Source organism: Anolis sagrei, chromosome 5 (genome assembly GCF_037176765.1).
Source record: "Anolis sagrei isolate rAnoSag1 chromosome 5, rAnoSag1.mat, whole genome shotgun sequence".
Classification (NCBI taxonomy): domain Eukaryota; kingdom Metazoa; phylum Chordata; class Lepidosauria; order Squamata; family Dactyloidae; genus Anolis; species Anolis sagrei.
In genome coordinates this window covers 36012452-36035184 of record NC_090025.1, presented here as the reverse complement: position 1 = coordinate 36035184, position 22733 = coordinate 36012452, and the positions used below count along the sequence as shown (strand labels likewise).

The 22733-nt window shown below is 40.3% G+C and overlaps 1 protein-coding gene across 2 annotated transcripts in view; it reads left to right on the top strand.

The window, feature by feature from the left end:
• The first annotated feature begins 11392 nt into the window (after window positions 1–11392).
• The window catches only part of PRDM5 (PR/SET domain 5), a 94340-nt gene continuing 82999 nt past the window's right edge, over window positions 11393–22733 (top strand). For both annotated transcript variants that reach the window (XM_060779002.2, XM_060779001.2), the window contains exons 1-2: window positions 11393–11580; window positions 16232–16315. In XM_060779002.2, coding sequence (XP_060634985.1) covers window positions 11488–11580; window positions 16232–16315 — 177 coding nt within the window. In that variant the 5' untranslated portion in view covers window positions 11393–11487. The remainder of the gene's footprint in view (window positions 11581–16231; window positions 16316–22733) is intronic.

The window sequence follows — 22733 nt, the reverse complement described above, 5'->3', positions numbered from 1 at the left end:
TGGGCATTCAACCTTGAGTTTTGGAGTTGTACTTCACCTACATCCAGAGAGCACTGTGGACTCAAACAATGATGGATCTTGACCAAACTTGGCACAAATACTCAGTATGCCCAAATGTGAACACTGGTGGAGTTTGGGGAAAATAGACCTTAATATTTGGGAGTTGTAGTTGCTGGGATTTATAGTTCATCTACAATCAAAGAGCATTCTGAACCCCACCAACAATAGAATTGGGCCAAACTTCCCACACAGAACCCCCATGACTAACAGAAAATATTGTTTTCTGATGATCTTTGGTGACCCCTCTGACACACCTGATCTACAGGTTGAGAAGTCCTGAGTCAGAGCCTTTCAGTGTCTCCCAAACTCTAAATCCCATGATTCCATAGGATGCACTGTGACCAAGTAAAAGCATACTCATCTATATATATAAATTTGTTAGGGGCATCCAACGAGGAAACAAAACTCAAAAACCCCCCAACGAAACTTAACCAAAATTCCCATGCCCATAACACAACCCACAAGGTACAAACATATCTACTCAAAATGAAAAACAACACAACAACACACTCACAAAACGGCAAAACAACAAAACTCAAAAATCCCCCAACGAAACTTAACCAAAATCCCTGTGCCCATAACACAACCCACAAGGTACAAACATATCTACTCAAAATGAAAAACAACACAACAACACACTCACAAAACGGCAAAACAACAAAACTCAAAAATCCCCCAACGAAACTTAACTAAAATCCCCGTGCCCATAACACAACCCACAAGGTACAAACATATCTACTCAAAATGAAAAACAACACAACAACACACTCACAAAACGGCAAAACAACAAAACTCAAAAAAGCCCCAACAAAACTTAACCAAAATTCCCATGCCCATAACACAACCCACAAGGTACAAACATATCTACTCAAAATGAAAAACAACACAACACACTCACAAAACGGCAAAACAACTGAGCATGCGCATTGGCACCCAGCCGCAAGTTCCATCGCGCGCGCACATGGCCTTCCGGCCAACGTTCCCTCTGCGGAAACCATGCCCACTCCAAGCCCCGCCGCGCCGCTTCCCGCACACACGCACACCCTGCCGCACACACACACGCAACCCCACGCTCCATCACTCCCCCCACCGCCACACACACACGCAACCCCACTCCCCCCGCCGCTGCACACACACACGCAACCCCACTCCCCCCGCCGCCGCATACACACACGCAACCCCACGCTCCATCACTCCCCCCACCGCCACACACACACGCAACCCCACTCCCCCCACCGCTGCACACACACACGCAACCCCACTCCCCCCGCTGCCGCACACACACACGCAACCCCAGGCTCCATCACTCCCCTGCCCCAATCTTACCTCCTTTTACTTCAGGCCACCTCCAAACCCCACCCCGCCCCTTCCCGCCCTGTCAAAATCTAGGAAAGACAGGAAGGAAGGAAAGAAGGAAGAAAGAGGAAGGGAGGTAAAGAAAAAGGGGGAAGGAAGGAAAGTTAGAGGAAGAAGAAAAGAAAAGGAAAGGAAAGATGGAAGGAAAGAAAAGAGAGACAGCAGAAGAGAAAGAAAAAGGGGGAAAGAAGGAAAGAGATAGAGAAAGAAGAGGGGAAGGAAAGATGGGAAGGAAGGAAGGAAGGAAGGAAGGAAGGAAGGAAGGAAGGAAGGAAGGAAGGAAAGGAAGGAGGGAGGGAGGGAGGGAAAGAAGGAGAGAAAGAGGGAAGATTGGCCACAGCAACACGTGGCGGGTAAAGGTTGTTATTTCTATTATTATTATTATTATTATTATTATTATTATTATGCTATTGTTCCTATGAGACCCTTTTAGGGGGAATGGGAGAGGTGTCAGGTCCCAGAGGCAATGCATTGCATTATTGTTATTGTTATGATGGTGGTGAAATAAAAGGAAATAAAAAGAGAAAGAAAGAAGCAAACAGGGAGGGAAGAAAGGCAAAGGAAGAAAGGGGGAGGGAAAGAAGGAAAGAGAGAAGGATGAAACCAAGTAGTGAAAGAAGGAAAGAAAGAAAGAGGTAGAGAAGGAAGAAAGTAGAGAAAGGGGGAGGAAAAGGGGGAAGGAATAGATAGGGACCTCTCTTTCGTAATAGTCCAGATATCTACCTCAACTTTGATAAGTTTTACTATAGGCCACAGCAACGCGTGGCAGGGCACAGCTAGTATAATTATATAATGTGAAAGTATCCTAGATGTTTTGGACTTTGACTCCCAAAAGTCCCTGCCCAAAAGAATAGTGGTAAGGGATTATGGGAGCTGTAATATAAAAAAAATGTTGAAAGACTAAACATTCCTGACCCATTTTACAGAAGCTGATGGAAAGCAAATGTGTATTATGCTTTATGCTTTTGCTTGGAGGCAAGATTTACACATGTTTTATTTTAATTTTAAAGAGAACTCACTTTGGCCAGTGGAAAAAGAAACCTCCTGTATGCTTTGAGTGAGTGTATTGTGTGTGTGTATGTGTATGTATATACATATACACACACACCCCAAACCTTAACAGTAATACTTCACGCAAAACAGAAATATAACACATTTTTCACAAGCCTTTTAAATATGATTTTGAGTTTAGCAATCAAACCACAGCTCAAGACAGATTTTGTTATGAGTTTGAAGTAATATGATAAACAGAAAGTGGAACCAATGTTCACGCTGTCTAAACAGAACCCAAAAATTGTAATTAAATCCTATAAGTTTAATGTTGATACACATTTATAAACAAAAAAGAAAAATCTGTTGCTCATCTACAAGAATGTCCAAATTATTTCCTTTTTAGAATTAAGGGAATTGTCAAAAGGGATTCTAAAATCGGTTTCTGAATTCCATATGTCTGTAAACAAATTGAAAAACATCATTGATCTGAGACATTCAGCTTCAAAACAGATTCCTCCAGTTTTATGTAGACCATTAACCATCTTCAAAAGTAATGTATTCCAGATTAAAAGTCATTGCAAAATCAGTTTAACATTTCAAGTTCTGTTGTTCACTTATGACAGTACGGTTGTCTCTCCACATTTACTGTTTAAGCATTCACAGATTTGATTATTCGTGGAATGCTACATGGAAAAAATATCTCTAGGCATTGTAGATCTCTATGTAGGTGTCCACCTACAAAGGCTTAGAAAAGTTTTTTATCAGGTTTTTAAAAATCCCCATTGGCCTGTAGTAGCAGTTTTATCTACTTGAGCTCCTAACGTGCACTAAAGTGTGTGTGTGTGTGGGGGGGGGGGGGGGAGGATGGGAGGGTCAACTATACATTCATGTCAGCTTGTTCTGAAATTTCCCTCTGGATGTTTAATAGGAATATTTTTTTCCCTAAATAGACAGGCATTTTATGCAGCTTAACTGAACACAAACACTGGTATATCTTTTTAATATAGCACAGTATGACCTCAGTTTCCTAGAGAGATATGTTCCTCAGTTTCATGTGGCTACATAAAAGTGTGGATAATAACAAGCCTGGTTGAATTAAGAACTTCCAATGGATTGAGGTGTGTGCGTGTGAAGGTTGTCATACTGTATTTATACTGCTTGTCATACTGCATTTATGAATGCAAATCCCATAAACTGATGAAAGAACCTCTTTAGGAAATTGCTATTAATCCTGCTGTTTGTGATCATTAACAGTATAGCATCTCCAGGGTGTTTAAAAACAATAGGAATATTTTAAATAGACCCAACTATGACTGAATATTACACATTAGAATTCTGTTTTAATTCTATGAATTTTACCTAAAATATTTTTGTAGTACTTTTTTAGAAACAAAACAGTAAAAAAAATCTGTAACATGTTGGTCATGCTGGCTGAGGAATTCTGGAAGTTTTAGTAATAAAGCAACACTTTTCCATGTTGGAAATCACAACCTTCTACAAGCCTCCTATACTAGTTATTTGTTATGTATATAATTTCGACTGCTTACTTTATTGTACATGTGTGGTATTGTTGTACTCCAGAGCAGGAACACCTCTGTCCTTAAACACCACACCAGTTTGGTAAAACCAACAAGCAGTTTATTGAAGAACATATTTAAGCAAAGCAGTAAAAATGGTAAAAACAGTATAGCCCAAAGATAAAAGATAGTCCATGTTCAAGGCACAAAGATAAATCACAAGAGCCAAAGGTATAAAATCCATAGAACAAGGCAGCATGAAAATCCAATACACAGATCAAAAGCCTTGCAAAACTTGAAACATGAATCTAGGAACACTTGGAAACAAGACCGCCATAAAATTTCAACATTGATGAGCCTGAGCTGTTTCCCTTGTATCAATATAAAACTTTTCCTGACCCCTGAACTGAAAGGAAAGCATTTCTCTTGCTCTTACAACCAGATAAAGATTTCTTATCTCTCTTGTGCCTGAGAACTTTGTCTCTGTTTACAAAATCTTGCTTTCACTCTTCACTCTTATTAAATTCTGCACTTGACAAATCATCCTCAGTGTGAGGGCCTCTCCCAGGAGTGTGAACATATGAATCTGCAGGAAAAATACTCTGTTCATGAGACACCTCGGGCCTCTCGCCTGGGCTTAACCCAGGCCCAGGAAAACCATCATCCCCAATGCCAACAGACCCAGGCCCAGAAAAACCTTTAACCCCATTGCCATCATGAACATGAGACACAGTCACAGGAATGTAGCTTTCCTTAATTCTATGTTGTGGAAGGGGCTGTAGACCATGTGATCAGATCTGGGACTATTCAGATCTCAGTCTCCGTTTTAGAAGTCAGTAGAAACAGAAATCTTTAGCGAAGCCAACTTTCAGACTGTACAGACTCTATTAGACTCTCAGACCAGAGAGCTGCATGAGACTTTGGACTGCTGATTATAAAAAATATGATTGATTATTTTTGTCTCATGAGAGCATGCTATTTAAACCAAGATGTTTTAAGGGAGAATAGATTTTTTGGGGGGCAACTGAAAGAAACACTTCTGAAATTCTGCTATGTGTTTTTGTGCATTGGCATATCTTCCAAGAGCTTTCTAGGTATAACAGTTTAACTGCTGAGAAACCTAATTGCCTTTCATGAATACTAGTGGATATTTGCCACTAAGGAGAAGGTTGTGAATTTTTAACTCTTTTCAGGAAGATCATACTTTACAAAAGGTTACGATCTCTAACAAGATCATGTCTTTCCAATAGGTTAAGATTATTCCAAATAGTGTGAATGCCAATTAATCTACAAAAGGATCATGCTTCCAAAAGTCTGCAGAGATTCCTGGTTTTCCAAAAAGGTTTTGAGTATGCCTTTTCCAAAATTCCAAGCTTTGAAAATGTGTGTGTTGGTCTGCAGTCACATTTGATTTTACTTGGGCAACGGCAACAGCAGTTCATCGGATTAAGAGACAATTTTTGACATTTATTTCTTTAATTTTGATTTGTGTAAAAATGGATTAAGTTAACTGAAAATACACAAAACAAGCAATGTGGTTCCCAATTCCCTTGAGGTAAATAATGTCACATTTATTAACTTGTTAATTCCTCCCAACACAGCATTTGTATTATTTATTGATGTCGGGAGGAAGATCTTTAGATTGACAGCCTAAATGAAAATGTTAATTAATACCAACAAAAGCTACTTTCATGTAACAAATGCCATTCTCTTTAAAATTGTATTTTTTTAAACTGCAAATCAAAGTGTATTCAAGGATGAATACCATATGTCTCCAAAATCACCCAAACTGTAGACAAAGCAAATAATATGATAGGTCTAGAGGGGAAAAAATTAATAATTATGACACACATCTCTCTGGGGTGGATGATGGTGGGTTTAATATGACAAAAGAGCTGCTTAATTGTTAAAGCAAGTAGATGGTGCCTTTGAGTTCTTGTAAAGAATTTAAAGTTCACATTCAGTAGTACATCTGTTTTGCATTAAACAGGGTTGAATGCAATTTGTTCTGGGTCTTCTGCCTCTGCTTCCAACTATTCTGAGCCCTATGAACACAAGCTAAGAAGGAAGAAAGGGGTTTAATAGACACAAACATAACTCTAACTTTAATGTGGGTGATACAGTTTGGAGGATACTGGCACTGACTCCTCTGATCCTTGCAGAAAATAAGATACCTTTTAAAAATATTTATCATATTCCTTTCTTGGTCATATTATTGCTTTAATGCAGTCACAGAAATATAACATTGCCTGAGCTCTGCGAGTGCAGCATTTTCCTGAATGAAGCAGAGATATACCTCTGAATGAAGCAAACAAATACCTCTGCCATAGATGCAGGCGAAACATCAGGAGAGAATGCCTCTAGACCATGGCCATATAGCCTGAAAAAACCTACAACAACCCAGTGATTCCGGCCATGAAAGCCTTCGACAATACATTGAAGCAGAGAGTGTTTGAGGATCAGGACATCTGTAGGGATACCAAGGTGTTTGCTTATAAAGCTATTGTTCTCTCAACCCTGTTAAATGCCTGCAAAATGTGGACTGTCTACAAACGTCACACTCAACTCTTGGAATGATTTATCAGCATTGCTGCTGAAAAATCTTGCAAACTTATTGGGAAGATAGGTGGACAAATGTCAGTGTGCTGGAAAAAGCAAAAATCGCCAGCACTGAAGCGGCGCTCCTATGCCATCAACTCCGCTAGACCTGCCACGTCTGAATGTCTGATCACTGTCTCCAAAAGCAGTTACTCTACTCTGAACTGAGGAATGGAAAACAGAATGTTGGTGGACAGAAAAAGATGTTTAAAGATGGGCTTAAAGCCAACCTTAAAAATTGTGGCATAGACACCAAGAACTGGGAAGCCCTGGCCCTTGAGTGTTTTAAGTGGAGGTCAGCTATGACCAGCAGTGCTGCAGAATTCAAAGAGGCACGAATGGAAGGTGAAAGGGAGAAACATGCCAAGAGGAAGGCACGCCAAGCCAACCCTGACCGGGACCACCTTCCATCTGGAAACTGATATCCTCACTGTGGGAGAACATGTGGATCAAGATAGGGCTCAACAGCCACCTATGGACCCACTGCCAAGACACCACATCTGGAAGACAATCATCCTTGAGCTATGAGGGATTGCCAAAGGATTCAAGGATATTGGTTGCTAATCTATAAAATGGTGTGGCATTGGACATGAATGGGAATGTACTCTAAAATTATCTGGATCTCTGGAAACTAAACATGAAGGTGATTGGAAGGGGAACATTAGAAAATGTCTATACATTGAGATAAACCGGAAAGATTTGCATTGTAAGGCCATGTTGTGTGCCTCATCTTTGGCTTGAAAAGAAGTTCCAAGGACCTTTAAATACTTGGTTCATCTGGAACTGTCTCAACATGACAGCAAAAGCAGTGACGTAATTACACCCTTTAGCTTACTTGAAAGAGTAGCTGTGTCAGGGAAGGCGTTTGGAACAAAGCAGAAGCCAAAATAACAAATCCAGAGAGCAGCCTGCTAATTACAGTTAGACAATGTAAGCATACTTCTTTAAGTACAGAATTTTAAATACTGCTGGAATCTTCCCTCCCCCAGCTCTCTTGTCTTCTCTAGATGCACTGTTTTTCTTTCAAAGTTTTTAAAATCAGATTTAAACAAATACATCTCTCTATTGGGAAAAGAGCAATCTAGCCAACTCCAATCTGCACTTTGATAAACTGTGTACAGACTAAAGCAATAATACAAGCACTCTGGATTGAATTCCCTTCTTAAATTAATCTGTTAAGAGAGTGAGTTCACTTTCAGGTCCCACTGTCATTCACAAACCTGCTTGTGTATAATGTACAGTATTAGCAAAATAACCCAAAGTGATTTACAGCTTCGTGTTCAAACTGGGACTAGGTATAATATTATCCAAAGTGTAATGTTCCAATTGGGGATACTTTGTCTTTAAAGATGTATTTAGTTTTACTATGTAGAGAAGTATTTGGCAAGAGGGTTTTCTGTAAGTTGTCTTCTCCTGAAACAATTGAATCCTGGGATTATGTGAAATGCCTCGTGGAAAATGGAAGATTAAGAAATCAAGTTTTGAGCAACCAAAAAGCAGCAATAACTTAAGTTTATTACTACTATTGCAACAAACAGAGTGTCCCAGTTCCACCCTTCAATAACCAGTCAATTTTCAAGAAGTAGGCAGAGGCATATTTTCATTCTTTCTCTGAGAAGCATCAATGGTCGAAACCCTTTGTGCAGACAGACTGAGAAAGAAGGAGAAGGCAAACAAGGAAAGAAGACAACAGCTCCTGCCTTCTCCTTCTTTCTCAGTCTGTCTGCACAAAGGGTTTCGACCATTGATGCTTCTCAGAGAAAGAATGAAAATATGCCTCTGCCTACTTCTTGATGTTTTCGTCTAGGCAGTGCAATACAGAAAGGTGACCACACACAATGACCTACTTTATCCTCTCACCCACCCCACGTGCACTCTGGTTCAAAATGTTATGTTATTAGGATTTAAGTACATGCCACCTCTATACTCGGTGAGAAATGGCAATTGCCATTTCTGGTAGGTGTGGGCAATATTGACATCTGATCCTCAGTGGATCAGCAATGCCTTTCAATCTGAACATTAAAAGAGCTATCCAAGGTGCTGAATCCATTTCAAGTAACATTATGAACAATTTTCAGACTAAAACCTAGAGCATAGAGTTGGAAGCAACCACAAGGGCCATGCAGTTCAACCTCTGCCTTGCAGGAATGCACAACCAAAGCACTCCTGACAGATGGCCATCCAGCCTCTGTTTAAAAACCTCCAGAGAAGGAGGCTCCACCACACTCCGAGGCAGCATGTTCAACTTTGAGTAGCTCTTGCCATCAGGAAGTCCTGATGGAATCTCTTTTCCTGCAATTTGATTTCACTGCTCTGTGTCATAGTCTGCAGAGCAGCAGAAAACAAGCTTATCCTCTCCTCAATGTGACATCCTTTCAAATATTTAAATATGGCCATCAGGTCCCCCCTTAGTCTTCTCTTCTCCAAGCTGAACATCTCCAGCTCCCAAAGTCATTCTTCATAGGGCTTGGTTTCCAAACCTTTGATCACTTCGGTTGTCCTTCTCTGGACACATTCCAGCTTTTCAATATCCTTCTTGAATGGTGGTGCCCAGAACTGGATGTGGTATTCAAGGTGAGGAATCACAAAGCAGGAATCACATGCTGGTTGTAAGACCAATTCCTACCATCAGAGCCTCAACCCTTTCTCTTTGGGTCTATTTATCAATGATGGTGTTGAGAGAGTGAGATTAAGAAAGAGAAAGAGAGAGGAAGGAAAGAGCTTAGAGCTACCACAAGGCAAAGACTAGGAAGTTGACCAGAAGTTCCCCGACACCACTGCCTTGACTTGTCCTTTCAGTAAAACAGTGCCTTAAAAGCCCATTCCAGCAGTGGAAACTAGGCACAGAGAGAGAAAATGCAACAATAATAGGTGTAACAGAAATCCATATTCATATACCCTTCATTGTGCAAGCTCTCACAATATGATCTTCTTAGGCAACAGTCTGAGGGACTGTGAACCAAAGTTGGAGGGCCCCTGATCTATCTACACTGCAGGATTAATGCAGTTTAACACCACTTTTAACTGCTATGGGATTGTGTGAGTTGCAGTTTGGTGAGGCACCAGCACTATTGGGCAGAAAAGGCAAAAGCCATTGAGAAAACTCTTGCAAATTCCACGACAGTTCAAGTGATTGGCACATGAGGTCTCTTCCAACTCAATGATTCTATAAATGCTGCAATTGATCACCTTGATTAACATTGAGTAGCCTTGCAGCTTCAAAGCTTGACTGCTTCCTATCTGGGGGGGGGGGGGGATCCTTTGTCAGGAGGTGATTAGCTGGCCCTGATTGTTTCTTGTATGGAATTCCCCTGTTTTCTGCATGTTGTTCTTTCTTTATTGTCCTGATTTTAGTGTTTTTTTTAAAAAATAAATAAATACTGGTAGCCAGATTTGGTTCATTTTCATGGTTTCTTCCTTTGTCTAGGTGCTTGTTCAAGTCATTTCAAACTGGGTTGTTGTAAGTTTTTCTGGCTGTATTGCCATGTTCCAGAAGCACTTTCTCCTGAAGTTTCACCCACATCTATGGCAAGCATCCTCAGTGGTTGTGAGGTCTGTTGGAAATGAGGAAAAGGGAGTTTACATATCTGTGGAAGGAGAAGGGTGGGAGAAAGAACCCTTGTCTGTTTGAGGCAAGTATGAATGCTGCAATTCATCACCTTGATTAACATCGAAAAGCCTTGCAGCTTTAAGGCTTGGCTGCTTCCTGCCCCCAGGGGAGTAATCCTTTGTTTTGAGGAATGATTAGCTAGCCCTGAGTGCTTCTTGTCTGGAATTCCCGTTTGTTGAGTGTTGTTCTTTCTTTATTGTCCTGATTTTAGAGGGTTTTTTAAAAATAAAAATAAAAATACTGGTAGCCAGATGTGATTAATTTTCATGGTTTCCTCCTTTCTGTTGAGATTGTCTAAATGCTTGTTCAAGTGATGCCAAACTGGGTTGCTGTAAGTTTTCTGGGCTGTATGGCCATGTTCCAGAAGCATTCTCTCCTGGCTTTTAGCCTGCATCAATGGAAGGCATCCTCAGAGGTTGCTGTACGTTTTCCAGGCTGTATGGCCATGTTCCAGAAACATTCTCTCCTGACGTTTTGTCTGCATTTATGGCCATGTTCCAGAAGCATTCTCTCCTGACGTTTCACCTGCATCTATGGCAGGCATCCTCAGAGGTTGCTGTAAGTTTTCCGGGCTGTCTGGCCATGTTCCAGAAGCATTCTCTCCTGACGTTTCGCCTCCATCTATGGCAGGCATCCTTAGAGGTTGCTGTAAGTTTTTTTGGTTTGTATGGACAAGTTCCACAACCTCTGAGGACACTGCCATAGATGCAGGCGAAACGTCAGGAGAGAACGCTTCTGGAACATGGACATACAGCCCAAAAAACTTACAGCAACCCAGTGATTCCGGCCATGAAAGCCTTTGACAATACATTGATGCCAAAGAGACCTCACTACCTCTGAGGATGCTTGCCATAGATGCAGGCGAAACGTCAGGAGAGAATGCCTCTAGAACATGGCCATATAGCCCGAAAAAACCTACAACAACCCAGGTATCCATTCTAGTGCAGTAGAGACACTCCCATCTTGCTCAGCCTGCGTAGATATGCAGTAATTAATCATTGTATAAAGGTTCTCCAAAGAGCCCCCCCCCCCGCATCCTTTGAGTGGTACGTGCCCCCGCTTCTTTGGAGCGGGGCACGTACCACTCAAAGGATGCGGAGGGGGGGAGGGGCTCTGCTCTGGAAAATTTGCACTGATCCAAGCAATCCCGGAATCCTTCGCTGTTCCTTCTTTGCGTCGTCGCCCCCTCCTTTCCCTTGCAAACTTTCAACCAATGAGAGCAGAGCTTCTGGCCGCGCGCAGCCCCCCGCCCCCCCCTCGCGCGGAAGAGCTCGCGCTCCTCTCCACGGCTCTTCCCCCTTCTGGCCTCCCCCCCCCTTCCTTCCTTCCTTTGGTGCCCCATTGAGGGCAACCATGCTGGGCATGTACGTGCCGGACAGGTTCGCCCTGAAGTCGTCTAACATCCAAGACGGGATGGGGCTCTTTACGGCCCGGCGAGTGACAAAGGTGGGTGAGCCTCCTCCTCCTCCTCCCCCTCACTTGAGTGGGCCAAACCAAGGGAGGGGAGTTGTGGGGGCGCCTCTGTAGATGTGTGGCGCAAACTACTATATACACTGGAGGCGGGGGGGGGGGGAGGAGAGAGAGGGGTATCTCTCTAATTGGTCAGTTCCCCCCTCAGGCAGGAATGGAGCGTCCCAAAACTAGAGGCTCTTCTGAGACACACAGAGAGAGAGCCTGCCACGTAGGAGAGGAGGTCCTTCCCTCGACTCCCTTGAGTTCCTCTACACTGTATGTCAATGAATACAGTTTGAGGCCACTTTAGCTGCCTTGGCTCATTGTTTGGTGGGGCAGAGAAGGCTAAAGACTGTGTACAACTCTCTCCTCACTGCTCTACAATAACTCCCAAGGTTCAATGCATTGCGGGAGCTGTAGTTTTACTAATTCCTGATATGAGTGCTGATGCCCTCCCTAACCACATCTTCCAGGATCCCAAACCACTGAGCTTACAGTGGTGTCAAACAGCATTAGTTCGGTGTGTAGACCAGGCATGGGCAAACTTGGACCCTCCAGGTGTTTTGGACTTCAACTCCCACAATTCCTAACAGCTGGTAGGTTGTTATAGAACTCCAATATCTGTTATAGAACTCCAATATGCTGATGACAATGCTGAATAGAAGAAGACCTACAAGCCACTCTGAACACCTTTGCAGAAGCATACAAGAACGTCAGCCTGTCATTGAACATCGAGAAAACCAAAGTGCTCTTATTTATTTATTTACAGTATTTATATTCCATCCTCCTCACCCCGCAGGGGACTCAGGACGGATTACAATGTAAACATACATGGTAAACCTTCAATACCATAGACACACAACACATATAGATAGATAGTCAGAGGCTATTTAACATTCCTATTTTCTGGCCACTAGTGGAGCTGTTGCTTCACCATCCATCTACAACACTGATGAAGTACTTTCCGCATTCCCCGCATGCTTTTGCTGGAGATTTTTTATGGCCTTGTAAATTTGTTGAATTAGCCTCCCCACACATAGGTGGTACCTAAATTTTCTAAATGACAGATGCAACTGTCTTTCGGGTTGCAAAGGTCGACAACAAGCTACACAAATTGGCAAGAAGCTCACTCTGACCTGGGCTGGCTTTAAACTCATGACATTTTGATCAGTAGTGATCTTAATTCAGCTGACACCCAGCCAGCTGCACCACAGTCCCGGTGCAGTCACTAGCCAATCCCTCTCCAATGCCTGAAATACAGCTTAATGTATTAGAAAATGTTGACCATTTCTGCTACCTTGGCAGCCACCTCGCCACAAAAGTCAACATTGACACTGAAATACAACAACGCCTGAGCTCTGCGAGTGCAGCATTTTTCCGGACGAAGCAGAGAGTGAGGACCGGGACATCCGTAGGGACGCCAAGCTATTGTCCTCCCAAACCTGCGAGATGTGGACTATCTACAGACAGGCCCGTAACCGGGGAAGGGGGGCTTGAGGGGCTTCTGCCGCCCCCCCCCCCCGAAATTCTCAGGTTGGTTCACGAGAAGGCCTTACTGGTACATTATTTAAACTGTTGTTTATTCATATCATGATCTGATCACCATGCCAATGTATCCCATATGCATGGGGGTATTGGGACAATGATATAAAAGGTTTGCTAGGATAGATCTTGAGCCGCCACCCCCCCCCCCCCCCGAATCAAAATCCTGGCTATGGGCCTGTCTACGGACGTCACATGCAACTCCTAGAATTATTCCATCAGCCCTGCCTCCGAAAAATCCTTCAAATTTCTTGGGAAGACAAGCGAACAAATGTCAGCATGCTGGAAGAAGCAAAGACCACCACCACTGAAGCAATGGTCCTCCGCCATCAATTCCGCTGGACTGACCATGTTGTCTGGATGCCTGACCACCATCTCGCAAAGCAGTTGCTCTACTCCGAACTCAAGAATGGAAAACGGAATGTTGGTGGACAGGAAAAGAGATTTAAAGATGGGCTGAAAGTCAACCTTTTAAACTCTGGCATAGACACGGAGAACTGGGAAGTCCTGGCCCTTGAGCACTCCAGTTGGAGGTCAGCTGTGACCAGCAGTGATGCAGAATTTGAAGAGGCACGAATGGAGGGCGAAAGAGAGAAATGTGCCAAGAGGAAGGCGCATCAAGCCAATATCCATGAGTCTAATATTCTGCTAATTTACTTTTTTGTTTTCTAATGTGTTCCAGACAGAGTTCTCATTATTGCTTTGATTGTGAGAAAGGTAAAAAGGATCACACAATGTGATCTGGACAGCTGACACTGCCCCAATCACATGGGTTTGTTTTCACGTGCTGCAAGCTTGTTGGTTTCATTGCTTCTTTATAATAAAAAAACCCTCATGGATTTTGTCAAATTTATTAATAATGATTAACGAGTAACATTAGTACAAAAAGCATTACTAAGGTTCCATGAGGGAGACACTATGTGTTATGGTGCTAAAGGTGACACCAACCCTAGTGATGCCACTGACACATGCAACAATATTTCAATATTTGAACACTGATTTCCCAAATGATTTAGGGAGGAGAAACAATTAATTTATTAATTCTGAGGGAGTAGTATGTGAGAGATGAAGAACTCCAACTGAAAACTTAAAACAAACCAAAACTCCATTCTCAGGAAAGGACTCTTTTGCCTTGGGGCAAGAATTCCATTGACATCATGCAAATCCAGAGCATTCAGGTCATGCAAAATGTGCAGCTGGTGGCTTTCAGCAGTTAGGTTTCCAGAGCCAGAACAAAAGTAATACAGAAAGGAGCATCATGGACATTGCAAGCCTTCAGTTATGCTGTTTAGGGCAAAGTGAAAAAGATGAAAAAGGTGGCTATTATTTCTATGTCTTCAGGCAACCAAAGTCTGGCTGCTGTATTTTATGGCATACTTCCTTATTATCTTGTGCTTCTAGATATATCTACACCTCAAGTTGCCACTTCATACTTTCATACATTAAGGAAGCCAAAACACCTGAAGAGTATCATGTGGCATCATCCAAATTGCTTTTCTCTGGAATATGTACAATGTCAAGTAATTAGAACTAATTTTGGTTCTTTGGCAATACAGCGGAGTCTTGCTTATCCAACCTTTGCTCATCCAACGTTCTGTATTATCCAATGCAGTCTGCCTCCTGCCCGGATCCACAGCTGTTTCAATACATTGCGATGTTTTGGTGCTAAATTCGTAAATACAGTAATTACTACATAACGTTACCATGTATTGAACTGATTTTTCTGCTGATTTGTTGTAAAACATGATGTTTTGGTGCTTAATTTGTAAATGCATAATGTAATTTGAGCTTTAAAATGCTTTTCCTTAATCCCTTCTTATTATCCAACGTTTTTGCTTATCCAGCATACTGCCAGCCCATTTATGTTGGATAAGCAAGACTCTACTGTATACCCATGCAGAAGTTTAAAGTCATGTATATGTAAAGTCAGTTATATGCACACTGAGATGTTTATGTTACCCTGAAAAAGTGATGTGCTTGCCAAAGAGTCATCTCATGATATTGTGTGTCTGTGATTGCATCTCTCTCTCTCTCCCCCCCCCCCCCCCCCCCCAATTAAGTATTTTATGGAGCTTTATGGGTTCTTTTGATGTTTTCATGGTGGCAGCCTGTCAAAATCCAGAGCTCCTTTTTGGTTTGTCTGAAAAAAAAAAACCAAACAGACAAAACATCTGAATACTTGTATGGAACATTCTTTATTGTCTGGTACTGGAGGAGATCCATGGTGATAGTACTATGAGTTACCGTACTGTAAGTGACATAAACTCTATTGATGCCACTGTCACATATATCACTATGTATTTCCCCCAAAAAATAGAAAGGAGGAATAACTAATTAACTCATACATTTTGAGGAAATGACGTGTGTGAGAGGAAGAACTTCAAATACAAACTTAAAAACATACAGAATTTATCAGCCTCAGAAAATCCCACAATGGGTTTATTTTCAGGTTGTAGCAAGTTGGAATCTGCTTGGAGGCACACAAGAACAATATACCATGGGAGACCTGCCATCTGAATTTGAAAGTGGCATTACTATATTGTCACTCTTACACTTCGAAGTGGGAAATTACTATATCACTAATTTGTTATGACGTATAGATTGGTCTTTCCCAAGTTGGCTTACTCAAGTGAGTTTGTACTATAACTCCACCTACAGCTTGGTTTGGAGTCACTTGAATTTTGATCCAACTTATACAGAACACATTAAGTTGGTGTAACCATAAATTAGACATATATGCATGCATAAGTCACAGTAAGTAACTTGTTGGTGCAGCGAATTTTTTTACCACTGATGTAGCAGACATATTGTGCTGACAAAAGCAGATGCAGAATATGGTACCTAGTCATTGCCATGTGTTGCTGGATGTTCTATTTTTTTATGGGAGTTATATAGTGCTGGCCCAGGGTATCAGCACATATTTATGCTATGGTGAGGGATGTTGGATTGCAGCCATTGCTTGACCATAATAGATATAGGTAGGTAGGTAAGTAGGTAGGTAGATAGATATAATTATAATTATAGATATGTTATGATAGATATGTGAAACACAATGTTAGAAACATACTGCCAATGTTGATTTCCCTGTGTCATCATTATTTAGGGTGAAAAATTTGGGCCATTTGCAGGCGAGAAGAGAATGCCACAGGAGCTGGATGAAGACACAGACTGCAGGCTGATGTGGGAGGTGAGACTTGCACTTCTTCTTTTCTAACTATAAAAAGTCAAATACAGTATTGCTTTGTAAAATAATATCTGAAGTTGATGTTCATATGGATTGGTGGTTCTTGAACTTTCATCTTCACTGTTTTGGATATTAGTTCCTAGAATACCAATCCCAAAATTCACTGGTGTTTCCATGAATTTAAGATCAGGACATTTTAAAGTCCATAGTTTCAGAATCCCTGGTCTATATGTGATGAGTGATGTAAATTCCTCTTCCCTGTGTCACGTCTTATGCTATTACTGACATGGTCTACTTGAGTTTATTGTGTGATGTGATGCCATCATACTGCTTGTCTCTCCACTTTTAAAGTGAATTTGAACTATCATTTAATATGGTTAGAGTACATAATGTGCCCACAGACTCTCCATTACTGTTCTATCTGAGAAATTTGTCATAATCATTATAATTAAGTTATCTTTTTCCCATTTTATCAGTTGAAACATAACTCTTTGGAGCTCAAGAACAATTTTAGGATTAAGAAAGGAGAGTGACTCCTTTTCTGCTTTCATGTTGATATAATAATGAAGGAGAAAGAAAATGAGAAGGGGTAGTTGTAGTGATAGTAACAAATGTATGTGTTGTAAGAAGGTACTGCTTGGAGAGGAGGGTTTACACCCTCCAGGTGTTTTGGACTACAACTCCCACAATTCCTAACTGCTGGTAGTTTGCCCATGCATGGTTTACATGGTAAGTTCGAAGTCATATAATTATCTCCTGATCTCATTCTGAGAAACAAACATAAATGTAAATAGTGCAGTTACATCAACTGACCAAGTTTCTTAAGTGTTTGGAATAGCTAGACTTGAATTGACCCCTGTGGATTTTAAAATGACTGCATATTGACGTAATTTATACTGGATGCGTAATTCACCTACATAAAATGTGATGTGGCTTATGTCAATTCATATATTGTGTCTGCTCTCTTTCCAGTGGCATACTGACAAATAGTGTGAGTCAGTATGACCATTTCCCACATAAATTGAAGACGGGGTGGCTGAGGTTTATAATATCATCATAGCAGTGGATCTTATTTTTCATCTGGTACTTTGTATTTGGCTTTATTTAGGATTATGTAAATGTTTTAAACTGCTTTGCTGATGTTCTTTAATTTAATGGTTTTATTGCATTGCTTTAGATATGCTGTGCACCACCTTGGTGGTTTTAATAAAAATAATTACAGGGCTGTGGTGCAGGAAATTTTGTTTTCATAGTTGCTGAAATTGGTATAAGGACACAGGATTTAGAATATTAAAACATAGCTTCTGCTTTTTGAAAAAACATGTTTTAAATGAGGCATGTTTTAAGGTCAGTCGTGAACTTTCAAATGCAGGGAAATGGCAGCATAGTTAGGTCAAAGTGGTTTCAGCAATGAGTCTTATATTTAAATATATGCTTTGAGTAGAAAGAAGATACTTTTTTAAGGTCAGCGAGAAAGTTTAATCTTTTGAATTATGTAGAGTGTTCATTACTGTTTGGTTTGTTGATGTTGCAGTATATTTATCAATGGTATTTGCACAGGAAAAGAAAACCTTTATAGGACCAAGGTTTAAAGGCATTCCAACATTTTATTTATTGCCACCACACACCAACTTTTGGAATTTTGCACAGATTCCTGCAAACCAGATTTTATTACTTCCTGGATAATTGAACCTAAGGATTTACCTTTTTCTGGGGAAAAAAGAGAATGATCTGAATGCAAGCCTTGTAATGCATTACAAATCAAGCTGTGAAGTAGACTTGATTTACAAGGTTGATGTCAAGATATATAAAATAAAAGTTCAGATTCATAAAGATAGGTATTCCAGAAACTATTAGGCCAGTTTTTAAACTGTTTTATGTGTTAGTGATTCCTTTTTTGGAAAGCATATCCCAGGGCCCTTCCACACAGCCCTATATCCCAGAATATCAAGGCAGAAAATCCCACGATATCTGCTTTGAACTAGGTTATCTAAGTCCACACTCAGATAATGTGGGATTTTCTGCCTTGATATTTTGGGATATAAGGCTGTGTGTGGAAGAGCCCTATGTCTGATTGTAATTCTATGACTGTATTGATAAAATCACACAGCCTTCAATGCATGCAAAAACATTCTTCTGTAGATGTAGAAACATAAATCAAATATTGGTTTAGCCAAAATAAGGAAGCACTTCCTGTGATGCACCCATTCATATTCTGAAACAAGGAAGTAAGTCAGATATTCTTGTTATGTACCTTGAGGTCATTGCCATCTTTTGGCAACTTCTCATAGAGTTTTCTTGACAAGATTTATTAGGAGATCTGCCATTGTCTTCCTTTAAGGTTGTGAGAGTGTTACTTGTCCATCGCCACCCAGGGCCCTTCCACACAGCCATATAACTCAGAATATCAAGGTAAAAAATCCCACAATATCTTCTTTGAACTGGGATATATGGCAGTGTGGACTCATAACCAAGTTCAAAGCAGATATTGTGGGATTTCCCGCCTTGATATTCTGGGTTATATGGCTGTGTGGAAGGGCCCCCAATGCATTTCTATGGTTGAACTGGAATTCATACCATAGTTTCTTGGTTCCTATATTCTGTGCTTTATTTGCATCGTAGGTGATATGATGTATGCTCAATATCATAGATCTAATATTCATGAGTCCTTACACAATTTCTATACCTAAGATACTAAGTGAATATGAACCTTCAGATCATTGTTATGGCTTTGGTGATGTTCAGTGCATTTGGAATTGCAGTCTGCCAAAGTAAGAAAGTCTTATCCATGCAGTGAAATTACTATTAAGAAAAATATATATGTCATGTTCATTGAAGCATCATCAAAAAGTAATATTTTGTGATAATACCTTGTAGCATTACCAGTTTCACTGTCATTGAGGCCCCTTCCACACAGCTGAAAAACATCCCACATTATCAACGATGAACTGGAATACATGGCAGTGTAGACTCAGATAACCCAGTTCAAAGCAGATATTATGGGATTTTCTGCCTTGATATTTTGGGTTATATGGCTGTGTGGAAGGGCCCCAAGATGGACTAGAGCAGAGTTTCTCAAACTGTGCTCCTCCATGTGTTTTGGACTTTAGCTTCCACATTTCCTAACAACTGGTAAACTGGCTGGGATTTCTGGGAGCTGAAAGTCCATAACAACTGGAGAAGTACAGTTTGAGAAACACTGGACTAGAGTATATACTTAAGTAATTATTTTCATTACTGTTAACAGTAGTGTCATCATAACATTTTTAGAAAGTTAAAGATACATTTGATGTTTGTTTTGTCTCTTGCTGATCCAGCAATAAACAATTAGCTCTTATAACACCTGAAGGACTGCTCTTGGAGAAAGAATACAAAGTTTATATTAAGCGACTGGAAAATTAGAAACAATTGTTTGGTAAAATTTCAATGTAGCTGTCTAAAAGTTCTAAGGAATGACTTAACTGTCACGTCTCATCATATGGGTCCAATCATGGATTAAAACAGTGGTTCTCAACCTGTGGGTCCTCAGATGTTTTGGCCTTCAACTCCCATAAATCCTAACAGCTGGTAAACTGGCTGGGATTTCTGAGAGTTTTAGGACAAAACACTGGGGGCTCATGAGTTGAGAACCACTAGATTAAAATATCATGTATTACAAGTTTAAAGAATTAAACTACAGGTTTAGTATCCCTTATCTGAAAATCTGAAATCCGAAATACTCCAAAATCTGTCCAGATGGATACCTGAGATAGTCACACCTTTGCTTTCTGATACTTCAATGTAAACAAACTTTATTTCATGCAGAAAATTATTTAAAATATTGGGGAAAAAACCCTTCAGACAATATGTTTAAGGTGAGCATGAGACATACATGAATGCGATAATTAGGGTTGGGCTCCCTCTCCAAGATACTCCATTATGTAATACTGTATGTTCAAAGACACCATTCCAAAATCTTAAAAAAACAAAAACAAAAAACAAAATCTGAAACTCTTCTGGATATAAGTATTTCTGATAAGGGATATTCAACTTGTGCTATACTGAAAAATCAATACTTAAAACAATGAAAAAACATTTTGAAACATAACTGCATAAACAGTCAATCAAATGCATATTTAAATAAAAAGGTGCTTGTGTAAGAAGAGCAGGGCAGGAGACTTAGCAGGGAGGGGAAATGGTTACTACACATTGTGATGCCTCAATTGTTATACCTATTTTTGAGGCCCCATCGACACTGCTATATAATCCATATTATGAAATCAGATAATCCACATTATCTGCTTTGAACTGTATTATATGAGTCTACACTGCCATATAATCCAATTCAAAGATAATCAGGATTTTATAGATGAGGCCTATGAAACTAGAGCTGATGCAGTCTATCCAATGCAATTTTCTGGCCATCACCCCAATAACTCCAGGAACAGGCCTAAAAACCAAGACACCAAGGAAACAAATTTATGTAATAGTGTCCACTTTTGCATAGGCTGTGCTGGTACACCAAATATCAAAGTTATTTTTTCACTTTGTCTTTAATTGCTTTAGCTTTTGCCACAGATTATTTATGGACTTCTTTTTATGTTCACCCACTCCTAGCATTCCTTTCAACTTTCAAATACAAGCAGTAGCACTTGAAATAATCTTTGACAAAGTTCAAACATTGTATGTTTTCTAAACATTGCTTTTAAATTCTGGTCTTTAATTTAGTGAGCCTTTATACATGTGTTCATATGACAGATATCATGTTTACCATGTGGGATTTTGACCTGCAATTGGTGTGTTTAATCGTTGATTCAGTTGATCTAATTTTCACTTTTCTGATCAAATGCCAGTGTAGATCAAAGCCATTTATTTATTCAGCAGTATTCCAAAATGCAATTTTTTTTGAAGAATGGCTACCTGTATGGTTTAGAGGAAGAAATGGTGACCCACATCTGACCATGCCTACAGGAAATGGCCACTGATGTGGCTGGGAAGACATTTTTTAACATTCATTTGGCACCTGCATGGTGTGGCCAAGGTTCCTATCCTCACAGAAGATTCAGGCCAGCTTTTTACCATCTTAGTTTTCTGTCAATATGAGGAGAACAGAATGTTTTCTGTAAAGTTCAAACAGGTAGTCTTCTGATATCTGGAAGAAAACTATCTATTCAGGCAAACTATATAAAATAGTATCACACAGCCAAAGAATACATGGTAAAGTCCCAAATGCAAGTGAAAATGTTACCCTATGATGGTCATATTCCTGAAAAATACATTAAAAATAGAATTTATATCAGTGATATTCAGTAATGGCTCCCTCTGGCTGGATCTACACTACCAAATAATGCAATTTGAACTGATTATATGATCAGTGTATACACACATATAGCCATTTAAACTGAATCAAACTGCATTATAAGGGTGTACTCTATGCTGATCATATAATGCATTTCAAAGTACATCCTTTAGAAGTGTAGATACAGCAATAGGTGTCATCAAGTATCAAATAGCATATAATTTAGTAAAACATTTGCAACCACTTCTTTTAGAGATATGTTTATTATAAAGTGTTATTTATACTGTGTTTAACCTGTATTTATGTATTACATTGGTTACCATGGCCTAGCTGTGAGAGATAGGTTGCCATGGTGACAAGGCAAAAGAGGAGGTGGGCGGAGCTTAAGGAGAAAAAGGTTTGAAAGTGGCAGTTAAGCTTCAGTCAGGAGGAAGAGACCCTGAGAGGAAGAGCAGAGTCAGATAGGACTCTGGAAAAGTAGTTTAGTCAGGAGGAAGAGACCCTGAGAAGAGGGCAGAGTCAGTTAGAGCTCTGTGGTGTGAAGCAGTGTAAATTCAGTTAGTTCTTAGTATTTGTGAATATTGCTTCAGCAAGGGAGCTGAAGGAGAAACCTCGTTAGATTGCTTGAGTTAAAAAGAATCTAACAGAGGGGGTTTTAGGATCGCCAGTAGTGGAAGACTGGAGATCAGTGGTTTGATCCTGTATAGGACAAACAGTGTGAATATTCACAATAGGGAACACTGAAATAATAAAGCACTTCACTGAAGAAGGAGTTTATAAGATTGTAACATCAGAAGCCTGAATGTATCTCAGCCAAGCCATATTGTAACCAACAAGCATGTGCCAAGTTCAACATCTCAATATTGCAACAATACGCTCTGTTTAACAATAAACTTGTTCTCTTTGTTATTTTAAACCTGCCTCCTCCAGTGATTTTATGTTCGGTGCATTCCACTCTACCAAAGTTACCTCACAACGCAAATAGGGATAAACAGAGACTTTAAGACCAGCGTCTCTAAACATATTGGTGGCAGTTTAATTTAATAGCAGTCTAGGAACGTCTTTACATTTTATTGGTGGCATTGATACGTCTTTACATTTTTGGTGCCATTCGGTGGGATAAAGACTTCTTTACATATTTTT